Source organism: Herpailurus yagouaroundi, unplaced genomic scaffold (assembly GCF_014898765.1).
Source record: "Herpailurus yagouaroundi ecotype Mexico unplaced genomic scaffold, PumYag 196, whole genome shotgun sequence".
Lineage (NCBI taxonomy): Eukaryota > Metazoa > Chordata > Mammalia > Carnivora > Felidae > Herpailurus > Herpailurus yagouaroundi.
Window position 1 is genome coordinate 12613956 of NW_024412427.1, and position 17272 is coordinate 12631227.

The window sequence follows — 17272 nt, forward strand, 5'->3', positions numbered from 1 at the left end:
GAACTACAGTCTCAAATGCTCCCAGTCTTGTTTAAGAAAAACAAAACCAGGGGGCGCTGTTTGGCTCAGTCGGTTAAGCGTTCAACTCTTGATTTCAGCTCAGGTCATGATCTCGCGGTTCGTGTGTTCGAGCCCCAGATCGGGCTTTACGCTGACAATGTGGAGTCTGCTTGGGATTATGTTTCCCCCTTTCTCTGCCCATCCCCCGCTTGCACTATACCTCTGTGTGTGTGTGTGTGTGTGTGTGTGTGTGTGTGTGTGTATCTATAGCAGGATAGATCTATCAATAGATCGAGATATAGGCATATAAAAATAAATCTTGGAGTGCTTGGGTGGCTCAGTTAAGTGTCCGACTTCGGCTCAGGTCACAATCTCACAGTTTGTTTGAGCTCTGTGTCAGGCTCTCTGCTGACAGCTTCTGACAGCTCAGAGCCTGGGGCCTATTTCAGATTCTGTGTTTCCCTCTCTCTCTGCCCCTTCCCTGCTTGTGCACACTCTCTCTAAATAAATAAATACAATAAATATATAAACAAACATTTTTTAAAAATCTCAAAGATGCACACTTAATTTTTTTATCATTGTCATTATCACTGTTAAAGTAAATTTTGTCATACTCTAGATCAAGTATTCTCTTAAAATGTGACTCCTCTTAGCTACACAGTATTCACCAAAATGATGTGCCACAAAGATCTCCCATTTCTGAACTGGGGAAAACTGAAGCTTCCTTCCCAATCCTTTCTGCACCAGCCCTGGGACAGCTTGAATGGGCAGGCTGAAGGCGCGTGATGGGGAGGGACCTTTGCAGGCTCAGAGAGGGCCGTGGGCCTGTGAGAGCACACAGTCGGGGCTGTGCGGCCAGTGATCAGGAGTGGGCACAGTGAAGAGGGGCACAGTAGGATACCCCACCCTGGACAGGATGGAGCGGGATCCGTGTGGTTGGAAGGCAGGTAACCAACACTATGCCTTTTGCACTCTGCACCTGGCCCCTGAAGCCTCAAAGATAGTCTCCTGCCCCCTTTGGAAAGAGCTTCCGGACTGAGGTTGGACATTCTAGTCTCACTCCACCCAGTGGTCTCAGAGAGCTCTCAAGTGCAGGGGGACTAAAGGTCTGCCCGGAGACCCCTTCAGAAGAAGCTGAAGCTACCCATGTCTTTCAGAGGGATTTGCCACTCCCCACCTATCTGGTCCTTTACCACTAAGGAAAGGGCCAAGGACTTGGGTTCATCCACAGATGGTAAGAGACACGGCTGTGCCTGGATCTATTTCCTGTCTCCTTCCACGTGCCCTTATCTGCCATACCCCACAGTCTTCGGACATGGCCAGACAGAAACAGTGGCAAAGGAGACCTGACAGGTAAGACTCCCCCAGGAGTCCTTGCCCCAGTCCACCCTCTCTCTCATCCACTAAGGAAAGGCTGGGACTGAGGGTGACCTAGGAGCTCCGGACCCTCTCCAGGACAGCATCCTGAGAAGTTCCACGGTCTACCACCCAGTAACCCAGAGGGAAAGGACTTTGCTGCTTAGGAAACAATGGGGGTGGAAGACAGAGTATTTGGAAGCCAGGAAGGAGAGTCAGCATCAGGAAACTATAGATGCTGGCGAGGACGTGGAGAAATGGGAAGCCTCTTGCACTGTTGGTGAGAATGCAAACTGGTGCAGCCGCTCTGGGAAACAGTGTGGAGATTCCTCAAAAACTTAAAAATAGAACTACCCTACGACCCAGGAATAGCACTGCTAGGAATTTACCCAAGGGATACAGGAGTGCTGATGCACAAGGACACGTGTACCCCAATGTTTATAGCAGTACTTTCAACCATAGCCAAATTATGGAAAGAGCCTAAATGTCCATCAACTGACGAATGGATAAAGAAGATGTGGTTTATATGTACAATGGAACACTACTTGACAATGAGAAAGAATGAAATCCTGCCATTTGCAGCAACATGGATGCAACTGGAAGGTATTATGCTAAATGAAGTAAGTCAGTCAGAGAAAGACAGATATCATATGTTTTCACTCATATGTGGATCTTGAGAAACTTAACAGAAGACCGGGGAGGGGAAGGGAAAAAATAGTTACAGACAGAGAGGGAGGGAGGCAAACCAGAAGAGCCTCTTATTTTTTTTTTTTTTAATTTTTTTTTCAACGTTTATTTATTTTTGGGGCAGAGAGAGACAGAGCATGAACGGGGGAGGGGCAGAGAGAGAGGGAGACACAGAATCGGAAACAGGCTCCAGGCTCTGAGCCATCAGCCCAGAGCCCGACGCGGGGCTCGAACTCCCGGACCGCGAGATCGTGACCTGGCTGAAGTCGGACGCTTAACCGACTGAGCCACCCAGGCGCCCCTTGAATTTTTCATTTTAAATGAAGGACATGTACCACTTCCTAATTAGAGAGAGAGAAGCGCTCTTTCTTGAACATTCCAAATAAGCTCTTCTGTGAGGGCCTTTGTGCCTGCTGCTCCCTCTGGCAGGGTCACCATCCTTCCAAATGACAGCAGGCTTCAAGCTCTGTGAAAATGTCCCCTCCTCTGTGAAGCCTTCCCTGATCCCCCTATGTAAATAGCTATGCCCTCTCTATCTCCCATGCCACCCCCTACCCTCGCCTTGGTTTTCTGGGTTCTCTGCTGCACTTGCTCACCCTGTGACCTACCATTTATTTTACTAGCTAGTTAATCGTCTGTCTCACCCCACTACAATGTCAGTTCCATGAGGGCACAGGTGTTTGTTTCTGTTGTTATTCACTGCTGCCTGCCCAGGGCCTGGCACATGGAAAACACTCAATGAATAACGGTCTGGGCCCTGATGGGACCAGGTCACAGTCAAAGGTTGGGCTTTGAGTCATCTACTTCGGTCAGACTCAGAGGCTGAAAGGGATGGGATCTTTTGAGCAACCCTGGTTCCAGGAATCCACCCTTTCAATGCACTCGCACAAGCGCATAGGGGCATCTGCACAAGGATTTTCCGTGCAGAGCTGCTCAAAGTTAAAAACTGGAACCAACCTCCATGTCTATCAAGAGAAGGCTGGCTTAAGAGTCTGTGATACATGCAAATTATGGGGCACTATGCAACTGTTACCAAAAAAAAAAAAAAAAAAAAGATAAGTTAACAAAAGAATAAGCTGGATCTAAATTACTGATACAGAAACATATCCATGGCATGTAGTTAAATTTTTAAAAAGCAAATGGCAGGACATAGCTATAATTTTACATCACTGGTCTAAAAATAAAAAGGATGTGAGCATGTAGACAAATTTAACACTGAAGAAGAAGGAAAAAAAAAGAGGAAGGCTAAACCAATCTACCAATTCGAGCGGTGACTAGGGCTGCTACTATTGGGTACTGTGCGGCTGCTGCCTCTTTTTTTTTTTTTTTTTTAACCAACTAGAATCGCTACTTTTAAAAGGTTTTTTAAAAAAAGCTTTTTGAAAAGTAATCTCTACACCCAACGTGGGGCTCGAACTCACAACCCCAAGATCACGAGTCGCATGCTCTAAGCCAGGCAGGTGCCCCTAAGGCACTTTTTTTAAAAGAGGGGAAAGCACATTTGCAACGTGGAGGAGAGACTGCTGCTCGCAGCTCTCCACTCCGCCACCGCAGGACCCAGCCCTGGCGGCACTGCCCCCCTATTCCCAAGTCCCTGGCGCCCTGGAGCTGGGGAAGGGGACGGTGCTGCCACACCTTAACACAACTATGATTTGGGTTTTCACTGGGCCCCTGGTAGGGTCTTAGGAAACCCGGAGAGCCTCCAAATTACCTTATGTTTGCACATCAAAGCTAGAAGGGGCCTGAGTGGTCACTTCATCTAGTGGTGACGGCACAGTGAGGGGCGTCCAGGGTCAGAAGGGGGAAAGGTGCAGGAAGAAGGAAGAAGAACAAAGATGACCCAAGCCCCACTCATATATTGTACGAAACACCCTCCCAGAGCACGGGAGGACATTTTAACAGTGGCTTCTGGCAATGCTGCTTCTCCTACATCCCAGGCCATCCCACCAACCGGGCGCGGGGGGGGGGGACCCTGCACCCTCCTCCACGCATATACTCAAGGAGCCTCCCCCAGACACAGTGGCCCTGAAGCCAGAGTCCTGAGTGGTACCTTCACCTCCAGGTCCCGGGGAGAACCAGGTTGGCCCCTTAGGCTCATAGGCCCTCCCCTTCCAACCCATCCTGATTGATCCCAGACCCACCCACCCCCCAACCCCAGCTCATACCCCAGACCCTGCCTGAGCATGGCCCACCTTCTCCACCGATGCATTGGATTGCAGCAGAACCTTCTTCTGGAACTCCCCTCCTCTCCTTTGAGCATCTCTGAGAACTGACTGTCTGCCATAGGGTATTCTAAACGGCTTAGGGCTTTCAGCACTGAGAGGTTTCTGGAAAGCAAAATGGGCCTCCCAGGTCATCATAGGGGCGGCGGGGGCGGCGGGGGGAGACCAGAGGCAGATGCTGAAAGAACGAGCACCCCAGCCCCCCGTCAGTAAACACACCGACCTGTGAAAGGGACAGCCAGGTGTCTAATGGATCCTGCAATAAAGACACGCCCATGCTGGGGAGTCTCCATTTTGAGTAACCAGGAGCTTCCTCTGTCGGGGCAGAGACTTCAGTCTGCCCTTGGGGAAACCCTCTCCTTGTCCTGGAAGAGATACCCTGGCCAAAGGGGAGGACTGGGGAGCGCATACTCATGGTTCTGGAAAGTGTGCATGCGGTGGCACAACCCTGACACTCCAGAGGTGGTCCGAGCGTCCCTGTAGGAACGCACAGTGCGTGCGTCTTACAGCAAAGCGGGCCACGTGGGATCTAGGTCTGCACTGCTTACGCCGGACAGGCATCGCGTGGAGCCTGTCTCTAAGGTGGAGCTTCTCTCTCAAGCCTCAGTTCCCAGGAACAGGAATCAGACTTCAATCGCTGAAGTATTCTGACCCCAGACCCACACGAGAGATACCGTATCCACCGCTGAGAGTCGGAGGCCAAACCACCCTGCTCCATCTCCTTACTCCCCCAAAATGAGAGCATCAGTCAAGCCTGGGAGGGTGAATCCTGGAGCAGAGAGGAGGGCTCAGTCTCCTCTGCCTCTGCTGAGTCTGCCTCTGCTGAGGCCTCAGGCCTCTGGAGCTTGGTCTCCAGGGAGATGAGGCTTGGGCGGGGAGGCTGGTGGGCCCCAGTGGCTCATCTCTGCAGGACACACACGCTGGAGGACCGAGAAAGTAGCCCAGGATCGAGCCTGTGACTCTAGGTTCCCTGGATTGTCTTGCCTCCAGGTCCTGCCCCCAAGCTTGTAGACGCTGGGGTCCGGTATTGGCCATGCTCTGGGAAGGGACCGTGCCCAGGCTGGAGGCAGCAGAGGGAGATGGATGAAGTGAACCTAACCAGGGAGGTGGCCCGCCTGGCTGCAGTGCTCAGAAGGAGCCGAGGTTACCTAAAGGGGCTCTGGAAAAAGTGCCTCCATGTAAGAAAACACACACACACAGCGAAGCCACCTGGTTCGGCTCCCGCTCCTACCTGCGGGGGCACGGGCCTCTCTGGCTCCCTGTCTCTGGGGCGTTTCATCACTGGGGGAGCTGACATCACATTCCGCTGTAGGTGGGCGTTGGCCGCAGTCTTGGCCCTGGGGTCCGGGGGCTGTGTGGGGGCTTTGTGTGCCCACTTCTTGGGCTCCGCATAGGTCCTGCTGGACCTGAAACCCTCTGCCGGGGAGTCGTTCACTTCTTGGATCTGTGCCAGGGAGACAACCGCCCTCGGAGTGCTGCAGTGTCCCAGAGGGAAATGCAGGGCTTCCTGGGCCTAATGCTAACATCGCAGGGCCCTCCAGGCACCCAGGGCCTGCTCCCTAGAAACCGAGTACCCTTAGGGGCATCAAACCAGAGCTTATAACCCTGTCCCTGGGCCAACCGCGAATGCCCTGAGTACCCACAGGCAGGAGACTGCTCCCGTGAGGGACTCAGTCTCCCCATCTGTAAAATGGACAGTGGACTCCAAATATTTTGGAGGGTTTTTTTAATCTTAAGGGAAGCTCCAACGTGTAAAATAGATAAAAAGCTGAACTGCTTTAGGAGCCACTGCAGTAGCCTCAGAGAATTTCTCCATGGCATGTTTGGAAAATTCTTGGATGAGGTGACCCCAAAGTCCCCTTGTAGCTTTGATCTGCAAAGATAAGGTAATCCTGAGATGGTGTGGGTTTCCTAAGTCCCTACCATGAGCCCGGTGAGCCCAGAGTGGTAATGCGTAATAGTGATGGGTAAGATGTGAGCCGCCTTCAAGAAGAGAGTCATCTACTAGACAGAACAGGACCAGCAGTCCACAGGCTCTGCAGTCAGACTACCTGGGTCCAGACCTATCCCTTCTTGGCTGTGCAACCTCAGCCAAGATGCTTAACCTCTCTGTGCCTCACTTTCCTTGTCTGTCAAATGAGGATAATTATAGAAACTAGCACCCACTTACCCAGCTCCCAACCTCCTCCAAAAGAAGTCATCCCATCCCTTCTCCTTCCTGGGGGTCCTTCCTACCCCCCCCCCCCGGGCCCTACAGCTGACTCTGGCCCACCGCTGAGAAAGAGTGGGGGGTGCCCCCTGTTGACCATACCTTCTTGGGCAGCAAAGGCAAGGGGCTCTTAGAGGCGTTGAAATTGAGGATGGGCTTGAACAGGTTGGCGTTCCAGAGGAGGACGTCCCCGTTGTAGGAGGAGGTCCCGAGGAACTGGTTCTGGTACTTGGCCATGCTCAGGACATCTTCCTTGTGGAAGTTCTGCCAGTGGTGGCACCGAAGCATCGGCTTGGTCTCGTGGAGCCTGCACACAGGGCCAGAGGCGGGAGGGCAGAGCGCTTGGCCTTAGTGCCACACCAGGTCGGGGGATCACCGAGGCCTTTAGATTCCGGGAGGCGACTCAGAAGAGGACACTCAGGTGGAAGCTCTGCCCCGCTGACCTCATTCACTAAGCAGCTACCATGTGTCTACTACAAAGGCCCTGTCCTAGGGGCTTGACATCAACCAATCTTACAGATTCATCCCATTCAGACAGCTGAGTAAGGATTAAAGCAGGGAAGCCATGGCCCTGGAAAGGCCCCCTGAAGAGGAAGAGGACTTGCACATTCTGTTCCCTCTGCCTGGAATGTTCCTCCCACCCCAAGTCCCTTGCTGCTTCATTGAGAAGATCCCACTCCACCCACAACAGCTTCAGATGAGCGTTTCCTGACTGCCCCTGAGACTAAATCCGATTTCCCTTCCCTTCCCATAGAAACCTATACTTTTGGGGTGCCTGGGTGGCTCAGTTGGTTAAGTGTCCGACTTCAGCTCAGCTCACGATCTCGCGGTTTGTGAGTCCAAGCCCCACATCAGGCTCTGTGCTGTCAGCAAGGAGCCCGCTTCAGAACCTCTGTTCCCCTCTCTCTGCCCCTCCCCTACTCACTCTGCCTTTCTCTCTCTCAAAAATAAATATTAAAAAAAACCAAACCGGTACTTCTTCCTGCCCACAGCACTCAACAGACTTTACCATTATAAATGAAGTTATTTGGTTAGCATCTGCCTCCCTCTAGGAAGATGGGGACACATTCTTGCTTATACCCACCCCCAGCATGTAGCACAAAGCCTAGGACATGTTATACTCAAGGAACGGTGGACAAACGGATGGATGAACAAATGAAGCAAGGGACATTACCCACCATGAATTTCTTGCTTGACTTCCAAAGCGAGTGAAGCTAGGAATAGGGGAACCCACCCGAAGCAGAGAGAACCGTCAGCCGCCCTTAGCTCCCCACACACACCCTTGCCACTCACGTGAAACAAGTGATTCTCTTACTCCATCCTGTCACGTAGAACACCTTGTTCATGTGGACAATCCCGCTAACCTGTTGACGATAAAAGAAAACAGAGCCTTAAGGTGCCTCAGAGAAAATGGCCCTGGGCCCCAAATGTCTTCTTAATCATACCGAGCAAGAAGTCAACCCTCTCCACGATGATAAGAGTTCTCTAGTGATACCACCATACGTTTTTCAGAGCGCTCTCACATCACATGATTTCACTTGATAGACTCGGAGGAGGTAGACAGGGTAGGGATCCATGGCCATTCAACAGGGGGATAACTGGGAAGGTCAAATAACTGATAGGATCTGCACCAGTACTCAGATCCCTGGCTACTTGGCCAAATGCTCCTTCTGAGTTGGTTCAAGGACTTTCGTAAGAGTTAGTAGTGGGCTCAAGTCCCAAAGTGAGACTGCTGGCTTTGCTCCATGCCACACCCACAGACTGTCTTTATAACCCCGTCCCTTTGACCCGGCATTTCCCAGACAGGAGTGAGCATGGGGCTCACCGGGCCCCACTGTTGGAAATGCCATCCAAAGCTCTCATACCTGGGGCGAGGAGTGCCAACAAATTAAAAGAACAAGGGTAGCCAGCCCTCGTAGAATCCTTATTAAGGACAGGCACTATTCCCTACCTTCACCTCACAGGCAAGAACACAAAGGCTCAGGAAGGCAAGAAGCCAGGCAGTCTATAGGCACAGCCTTAAAAAGAGGCATAAAAAGATAGTGCGCCCCCAGGGTCATGAGAGGTACGCTTTGCTTCTCACAAGGCACCCCCCGGGCACCACTGACACACCAGACCGACCTCCAGCTGGTCCGGGTTGGGGAAGGTCAGCAGGCATTCGCCAACGGCATAGTTCCACATCTTTATGGTGCCGTCGCACAAACCCGTAAGCAGGCGCCGCTCTGATTCATCCAGGCACATGGTGGTCAGCTCCACGTGCTGGTCCCCAGTCACACAGAACTCCATCATCCTCCTGCCCGTCGTGATCTCCCACACTGTCACCAAGCTGCTCAGGCAGCCGCTCACTACCTGTGGGGGAGCACACGGCTGGGGCTCCTGGAGAACAGAGTGTCCCCACTCTCAAGGGTGGCCTCCCCCTGTCATGGCTGGGGCCAGCCCAGCCCCCCACTTCCCCGCTATGCACTGAGAAGACAGGCATTCAAGGCGTTCCTGCTGCTGGATAAGCCCCTCTTGAAAACAGGCCTTCCTCTGCTCTGGAGCACAGGCCAGTGCAAACTGGCACAACTCTTTTAGAAGGAACCACATTGGTGAAATCCCCTTTAACTCAGAATCTATCCAGAGAAAATAATCTCTAAATCAGAAAAGATGTTTACTGAAGCATCATTAATGGAGGGGGAAGAAAACAACAGGAAATACACTAACTGCCCTCTAAGAAAGGAAATGCTGAGAACAAAGGATAGTCACTCCACTTCAATGCAACAGTAGCAGGTGAGCCTGTTTCAGACCAACCCTCCTGCTGAGAACAATCTAGAAAAACTGGGGATTTTTTTTTTTTTTTAACTGTTTGAAGGCATCGAAGGGCCCTAAGGTGTGCGGGATGGTGGTGCCAGGAACCAGCCTGAGAGAGAAGTGCAGAGAGGTGAACGATGGCTTCGTGCAGCCAAAGGCTATCTCTGCAGCAGATACAGCCTGTCCTGCTCAGAGCCCAGGCCAGAAAAGGGGTCCCAGTGGAAGTGGGAAGAGGGCCTGGGAGCCCTTTCTGTCCCCACCCCTCAAAAACCATATGCCCAGTTGTTCTGCTCCACCCAGAGATCTCTACTCGGGATGAGGGTGCTAGACTTCCCTGGACTTCCCTTCCCTGGACTGGGCTTTCTTGGATAATGACACCCAGGAACAGCACCCCCCTGGGGAACCTCGCAGAGCGGCCCACACCTAGTGTTCCACCTCATACTCTGCGTACAGAGGCGGTGCGTCCAGAGCTGACCTGCAGCAGTGGCCAGGGGCTCGCAGGCTGCGGGGGAATGAGGTGATCCACTGACCAAGTGGTAGAGCCCCTGCCCCCCTCAGGCCGCCGACCCCTCTTCGGGGTTGCTTCTCACCCCTAAGCAGCTGTCCCACACCACCATCAATGCTATGAATTCCACCCCACCCCACCACTGTGCTGACTGCTCTCCGGGCACGACGGGAGGTCTGGGTCCTGCCCTGCGTCACCCGGCACTCCTGCCAGCCCGAGAGACGGCTGGCCCCAGCCCGCTCACCTGCTTAAAAATCTTACTGTAGAGGATGGCGCACAGGGGTGTGCTGTAAGTCGAGGTCTTCTCCCCTGCTTTCCCAGGCCCCTTGGTCTCCAAGTAGCCTTTTAGGATCCCAATCTGCAGGTGAGGAGAGGGGCAGGCAACTGGGCACTGGGTTCTGCCCTCAGTGACTGGCCCCAGGGGAACACTTCCAATAAATTGCAACATTAAGACATCCTGACTGTGCACAGGCCCGAGCCCAGCAAGGCCTCCTGGTTCCTCAGCATGCCTGCCGATACCTCTCACCCCTACTCTGTGGGAGCCCCAACGTCCCTCATAACTTCTAGGAAGCAAAAAGCGTCAATCTGGTGTCTCCTCCTCCGGGGAGCCTTCCCTGACTATGCCCTACCTCAGGCTAGGCTAAGGACCCTTTCTCTATGCTCCAAGAAGCACCGGGCATAAATCTCCATCACCACGTGGAGCATTTTCTGCGGACATTCTCTGCTCTTCTACGGCCTAGGTTCCTTGAGGGATGGGCGGCGTCTGATTAACGTAGTCTCTGCCCATGGCCTCCCTCCCTGCGTAGCACTCACTGAGTAGGTCGTGCAGACGAGGCTGTCTTCGTTCTCGTGGAAGTAGGCGCTGGTGATGGGGCAGTTGCCCAGGGCAAAGAGCTTCCCACAAAAGGACTGAAGGCATATGTAGTCTTGCATGTCCCACACGCGGATATTCTGGGGGGTGGGAAGCAGGCAGAGGCCGAGAGTGGGCCCTGGGGGACACGGCCGGCCCCTGAGGCCTGGGATGTGAGCAGGCCAGGGCCAGCCGCGCGCAGTGTAAGCACTTTCCGTACGCGCCCGCTGCACAGATCCCGACCGCGTAACAGAGTTGCCATTCTTACGCTCAGATGAGAAAGTTGGGGCAACGCCCCCGCCCCGCCCCGAGGCTTCTTCCCCCCATGGCCTCCCCTCAACGGCTGAGGATGAAGACCAAGCGAGACGGCACGCGCCCCTGCAGACCCTCACAGGCTCCACTCCAGCCGACCTCAGCTAACGCCTGGCAGGACACACAGTGGCTACCAACGTAGTTGCTGAAAAAGCCCACCTGTCTCCAGGGCAGCCCGTTGAGTTCATCGCAAGTGGAGGAGCAGTCCCTAGAGAGGCCCCACGAAGTCCCTCCGGGACACACGTTGCTTGGAGACACCAGCAGTAAGTAGGGAAGGGCAGGGACTGGGACCGACCGGACTCCAGTCCATATCCTGGCTCTGCCCATCACTACTGTGAGGACTGGGGCCCGCCCGCCCCTGCCGCCTGCCCCTCCAGCCTCAGATCCTTCAGCATAGGCCATGACGCCCGGTTCTGGGGACTGCCGGGAAGATGCCAGACAACAGCCAGTGTGGGCCGCGTTAGGCAGGGTGGCCTGGCTGACCCAAGGGTCCAGCCAATTCTCAGTCTCCTGAGTCCCAGAAGACACAAACTTGTGCCCAGATGGAGGGCACCTGGAGCCGTTGGCCTTCATCCCCACACTGACCAGAACAGCCGGCAGCCCAGCAGATGGGGGGTACTCTGAACCAATCGATGCGGGGCAGCAAAGGGACAGGCCCTGAGCGAGGGAGCCCCAGGCACTGGAGAAGTTCCAGTCAGGCCCTGAGAGCCAGGGCAGCCGAGAAGGGGTCACTAGGAGAGCTGAGGTGTGAGTCTGGGTCCGGGGGCAGAGGGAGGGTGAGGGAATGGCTCCCACGTATCACACACCTACTATGCGCCAGACATGACACCGCGGCTTTACCACCAGCTCTTCTCCTCTAACTCCCAACAACCCATCCTGTGGATGAGGGGACGGAGGCTCAGGAAAGGGAAGGGCCTGGCCCAGGACCGCAGAGTAAGAAGCCAGGCTGGGCCACACGGGAAGCCAGCTCTGGCGGACCGCTCAGAGCGGGCGCAGGCCTCTGGCCGGGGTTCTCGAGACCCATGGCCCCTTCTTGGTGATTCCACCTGGGGCCTCTCCCTCTACGCCCTAGCCTAGGTGTGCAGCCACAGGCAGGGAGGTCACACCATTCCCCTGGGCCCCAGCTGACCGAGCTAGATCAGCATCCCTGGGCCAGCGTCCTTGCCGGGGAACAGGGACCAGTGGGTGTAAGAGCCATGCTCCATGAGGGCAGCACCTTGTCCTTGGAGATGCTGAAGAGGATGCTGCTGTTCTTGCTGTTCATGAGGATGTGCGTCACGGAGGTCTGATGCCCCTTCATCAGCCACATGGGCCTTTTTGAGAAGAAGGGGTTCCACAGGCGGATGAGGGGGTCGTAGCCGCCAGTCACTGAGGTCAAAAAATGGGTGCTAACCACTGGGGTCCTATGCTGAGAACTTCTCCTGGGACCATGCCTTGGACCCCAGGCAGGTGCAGCAGATGGGGGGGGGGAGGGGGTGGTCGTGACAGTCCGCCCCCCTGCTGCCCTATCGTGCTAAGCAGAGACTGAGTCACCACCCCACCCCAGGTGCCCACAGGTGGGGACCAGAGCAGCAGGAGAGGAACCGGGCCCTGCAAGCGCTCCTCCTCAGCTCTGATAGTCCCCACGCCCCCAGCAGCCTCACTCCAGTTCCACCAGGCCAGCGGCTTCGTGCGCCGTGAAGATAACTTACCCACCAAGTTCTTGTCTGGGCAGTAATCAAAGCAAAGAATCCCTTTTCTTAAGTTCAGCACTGAAAACCTACAACAGCAAAGGGGGAAGGCTGCAGGCTGGGAGCCAGGGCCCCGGGGAGTCTCTGAGGCTGGGGTGGAGAGGAGCTGGAGGCAGGGCCACAGGGAGGCCAGGGAGAAGTCATCACCTCTCCCATGAAGGGCAGGAGCAGCCTCAGAGACCCTGTCCAAGGCTCACCCTGCAGCCAAGTCGGGACTGAGCACTGTAGCCAGAGCGACTGCCGCGGGTCTCGTGGAGGAGGCGCCCACCCCTCACCTGTAGGGGAAGCAACCCCAGGGCACGAGCAACAACTCAGTGCTGGGACACATCTACCTCGGTCCAAGGACAAACCTAACGTGATCCTCGCTCCAACCGTACTGAGACGGGTGTTCCCCCAACCCGTGATAAAAATTTTTAAAAAGAAGGCGATTCCATGGGGCACCCGGGGAGGTCTCAGTTGGTTAAGCATCCGACTCTTGATTTCGGCTCAGGTCGTGATCTCACGGTTCACGAGTTCGAGCCCCGCGTCGGGCTCTGTGCTGACAGTGTGGAGCCGGGAGCCTGCTTCGGATTCTGTGTCTCATTCTCTCTCTGCCCCTCACCCACCCATAGTCTCTCTCTCTCTCTCTCAAAAATAAATAAACACTAAAAATAAATAAATAAATGAAGAAAAGAAAAGAAAAGAAAAGAAAAGAAAAGAAAGAAAAGAAAAGAAAAAGAAGGAGGAGGAGGAGGATATTCCAAGGGCCGAGGGAAGGGACAAAAGCTACCGAGAGCTGTGCCCCTTCCTGCTCTGTGCTGGTTCCTGTTTCGTGTATCACCTGAACCCCTCACATAATCCTAGAAAGCGTCGTCAGCCCTGTACCATGTCATGAGGACACAGAAAGCAGAAAGTAAGGAGTTTGCCTAAGGCCACAAGGCTGGCAAGGTGGGGGCATCAGGATTCAGACCCAGGGTGAGTGTGGCAGGAAAGGAAGAGGGCAGCAGGGCTGGATGGGGCTCAGGAGGGCCAGGGTGAGGCAGGCAAGAGTTCCAGGAAGACCAGGCCCCAGAGTACTTTGCATCTGCTATTCCCTCTTACCCATCCATCCCACTCTGCCAGCTCCTTCTACTCAAACTCTCCCTTCGAATGAACTCAACTCAGAGGCCCCCATCGAACGGTACACCAGCCCTGTAACACAGCACGCCCTCCTTGAACCTGCCCCTCAACTGGTTCCTTTGCCACTCCCCAGGGCTCTAACCTGGTTGCCTGGGGGTCATCCTGCAGCCTCCCTCTCCAGCATTCCCATCATCCAGCTGGGCCCTAAACCCTCATGGCCCACATCCCACCATCGCCCCGGCCTTTGCTTAGTTCAGGCCTCCTTCATTTCTGTGCAGCCTCCCAGTGCGTCTCTTGACCTCTAGTCCTGCTCCCCCTCCAAACCTGCTCTCCTTTCTACTGCCAGAAGGATTCCTCGAAAAATTGAAACTTCAAGAGGAACGTAACAAATAAACATATTTCATTTGTTGTCAAACCAGATACATCTCCCTGTGTGCATATACACACAGAGAAACCTTCTGGAAGAACGGTCACTAGAAATTATTTCAGGCTGACTCACTCACTGGTGCAACAAAGATTTGCTGGCTCCTGTGCCCTTCCAGGATTACTGTGGACATAGATGTGATGCCCCTGCCTTCGTGGAGCTTTCCTTCCAGAGAGAAACAGCAGGAGCAAATAAATGAACAGAGACAGGGAGATGGACATTCACAAATCATGGTAAGTCCTGCAGGGAAATAAACAGGTGGCTTTGATAGGTGAGCCGAAGGAGACCAGTCTGCAGATGGCTGCTGGGCAGAGAAGAGACTGGAAGCTCAGAGGGGATGCAGGGAAGAAGGCCATGGCAAGCAGCTCAGGTGGCTTTAATTAGGTGGCGGTGCAGAAGTGAGAGAAGAAGGAGGGGAAGCAGGGGAGACGCTGTGGGCCGGTCTACACGCTCGGCTACCTGCTCCCTCGGGCTCCACCAGGGCTCTTCCACTCAGATTCACTGCTGGCTGCAAGCACCTCAAGAACTCAGCTCAGGCTGGCTGCCAGGGAGCCAACCTCTCAGGCCCACACTGCCTCGGAAGCTGAGGCTTTTTCTGTTTTTTTTCGAATTAGAAAACACTTAATTTTTTTTTTAATATGAAATTTACTGTCAAATTGGTTTCCATATAACACCCAGTGCTCATCCCAACAGGTGCCCTCCTCAATGCCCACCCCCCACCCTCCCCACCCTCCCACCCCCCCATCAACCCTCAGTTTTTAAGAGTCTCTTATGGTTTGCCTCCCTCCCTCTCTTTTTTTTTCTTCCCCTCCCCCATGGCCTTCTGTTAAGTTTCTCAGGATCCACATAAGAGTGAAAATATATGGTACCTGTCTTTCTCTGTGTGACTTATTTCACTTAGCATAACCCTCTCCAGTTCCATCCATGTTGCTATAAAAGGCCATATTTCATTCTTTCTCATTGCCACGTAGCATTCCATTGTGTATATAAACCACAATTTCTTTACCCATTCATCAGTTGATGGACATTTAGGCTCTTCCCATAATTTGGCTATCGTTGAGAGTGCTGCTATAAACATTGGGGTACAAGTGCCCCTATGCATCAGCACTCCTGTATCCCTTGGGTAAATTCCTAGCAGTGCTATTGCTGGGTCATAGGGTAGATCTATTTTTAATGTTTTGAGGAACCTCCACACTGTTTTCCAGAGCGGCTGCACCAGTTTGCATTCTCACCAACAGTGCAAGAGGGTTCCCGTTTCTCCACATCCTTTCCAGCATCTATAGTCTCCTGATTTGTTCATTTTGGCCACGCTGACTGGTGTGAGGTGATATCTGAGTGTGGTTTTGATTTGTATTTCTCTGATGAGGAGCAACGTTGAGCATCTTTTCATGTGCCTGTTGGCCATCTGGATATCTTCTTTAGAGAAGTATCTATTCATGTCTTCTGCCCATTTCTTCACTGGATTATTTGTTTTTTGGGTGTGGAGTTTGGTGACTTCTTTATAGATTTTGGATACTAGCCCTTTGTCTGATATGTCATTTGCAAATATCTTTTCCCAGTCCATCGGTTGCCTTTTAGTTTTGTTGATTGTTTCCTTTGCTGTGCAGAAGCTTTTTATCTCCATGAGGTCCCAATAGTTCATTTTTGCTTTTAATTTCCTTGCCTTTGGGGATGCGTCAAGTAAGAAATTGCTGCAGCTGAGGTCAGAGAGATTTTTTCCTGCTTTCTCCTCTAGGGTTTTGATGGTTTCCTGTCTCACATTCAGGTCCTTTATCCATTTTGAGTTTATTTTTATGAATGGTATAAGAAAGTGGTCTAGTTTCATTCTTCTGCATGTTGCTGTCCAGTTCTCCCAGCACCATTTGTTTTTAAAGAGACTGGTTTTTTTCCATTGGACATTCTTTCCTGCTTTGTCAAAGATTAGTTGGTCATATGTTTGTGGGTCCAATTCTGGAGTCTCTATTCTATTCCATTGGTCTGTGTGTCTGTTTTTGTGCCAGTACCATGCTGTCTTGATGATTACAGATTTGTAGTAGAGGCTAAAGTCTGGGATTGTGATGCCTCCCGCTTTGGTCTTCTTCTTCAATATTACTTTGGCTATTTGGGGTCTTTTGTGGTTCCATACAAATTTTAGGATTGCTTGTTCTAGCTTCGAGAAGAAAGCTGGTGCAATTTTGATTGGGATTGCACTGAATGTGTAGATTGCTTTGGGCAGTATTGACTTAGAGGCAGAGTTTGGGGTGACAGTGCCAGACCCCACCTGCGGAGGCCACGCCCCAAGAGGTCCTTGCCTGGAACTCAAGACCAGCAAGCAGCCAATGGTGCCACCTGCTGGCTGACATGTGTACTGCATGCAGACAACCAGAAGCACAGGGGCAGGTTTGTGTATAAATACATTCTCCAACCTGCGCCCAAAATACATCTCGGATCTCTCTGTCTCCTCTCCATCGCCCGATTCCAGGCCATCACCATGAGGCTGAATTATTACAATGGCGTCACCACTGGAGTCCCCATCTCCACGCCTGCTCACTTCACTTGCAACAGAGCGGCCCAAAGGATGCCGGTATGCATCAGACCTCACCGTTCCTGTGCTCAAGACCTAGAAACTTGTTTATATCTCTTTCCAAATAATTGTAAAAAGACACGTTTGAGACAAATGGGGGAAGATTAACTTGGACTAGGTACCAGTGATATTAAAGCATTATACTATTTTCTCTACTTTGGTGTGTGTTTGGAATTTTTAGCAATGAAATGTTTAAAAAAACAAAAACAACACACAACAAAAAACAAGGGGTGGCTCAGTCAGTTAAGTGTCTGACTCTTGGTTTCCGTTCAGGTCATGATCTCACGGTTGGTGAGTTCCAGCCCCACATCGGGCTCCGTGCTGACAGTGTGGAGCCTGCTTGAGATTCTCTCTCTCCCCCTCTTTCTGCCCCTCCCCCATTCACTCTCTCTCTCAAAAATAAATAAACTTAAAAACAACAACAACAACAACAACACAAGGGTATACCAGGCAGAGAGAAGCAATTCAAAGGCGCCAGGGGCAGGGAACGGCTGAACCACAAGGGTTCCCCCCCCTTTTTTTTTTT

General features: G+C 52.8%; 1 protein-coding gene and 1 long non-coding RNA gene across 4 annotated transcripts in view; one reads left to right on the forward strand and one right to left on the reverse strand.

The window, feature by feature from the left end:
* EFCAB8 (EF-hand calcium binding domain 8) overlaps positions 1-17272 on the reverse strand; it is a 69048-nt gene that overhangs the window by 19183 nt on the left and 32593 nt on the right. For 2 of the 3 annotated variants that reach the window (XM_040447337.1, XM_040447339.1), the window contains 9 exons: positions 12623-12690; positions 12148-12299; positions 10583-10720; positions 10014-10127; positions 8596-8823; positions 7768-7838; positions 6577-6781; positions 5497-5709; positions 4236-4370 (listed from right to left, as the gene is read on the reverse strand). In XM_040447337.1, the coding sequence (XP_040303271.1) occupies positions 4236-4370; positions 5497-5709; positions 6577-6781; positions 7768-7838; positions 8596-8823; positions 10014-10127; positions 10583-10720; positions 12148-12299; positions 12623-12690 (1324 nt within the window). The remainder of the gene's footprint in view (positions 1-4235; positions 4371-5496; positions 5710-6576; positions 6782-7767; positions 7839-8595; positions 8824-10013; positions 10128-10582; positions 10721-12147; positions 12300-12622; positions 12691-17272) is intronic. The other variant, XM_040447338.1, reaches the window with a different exon arrangement.
* The window catches only part of LOC121012315 (uncharacterized), an 18611-nt gene continuing 18169 nt past the window's right edge, over positions 16831-17272 (forward strand). The window contains exon 1 of the long non-coding RNA XR_005782048.1: positions 16831-16976. This is a non-coding gene — a long non-coding RNA (uncharacterized LOC121012315). The remainder of the gene's footprint in view (positions 16977-17272) is intronic.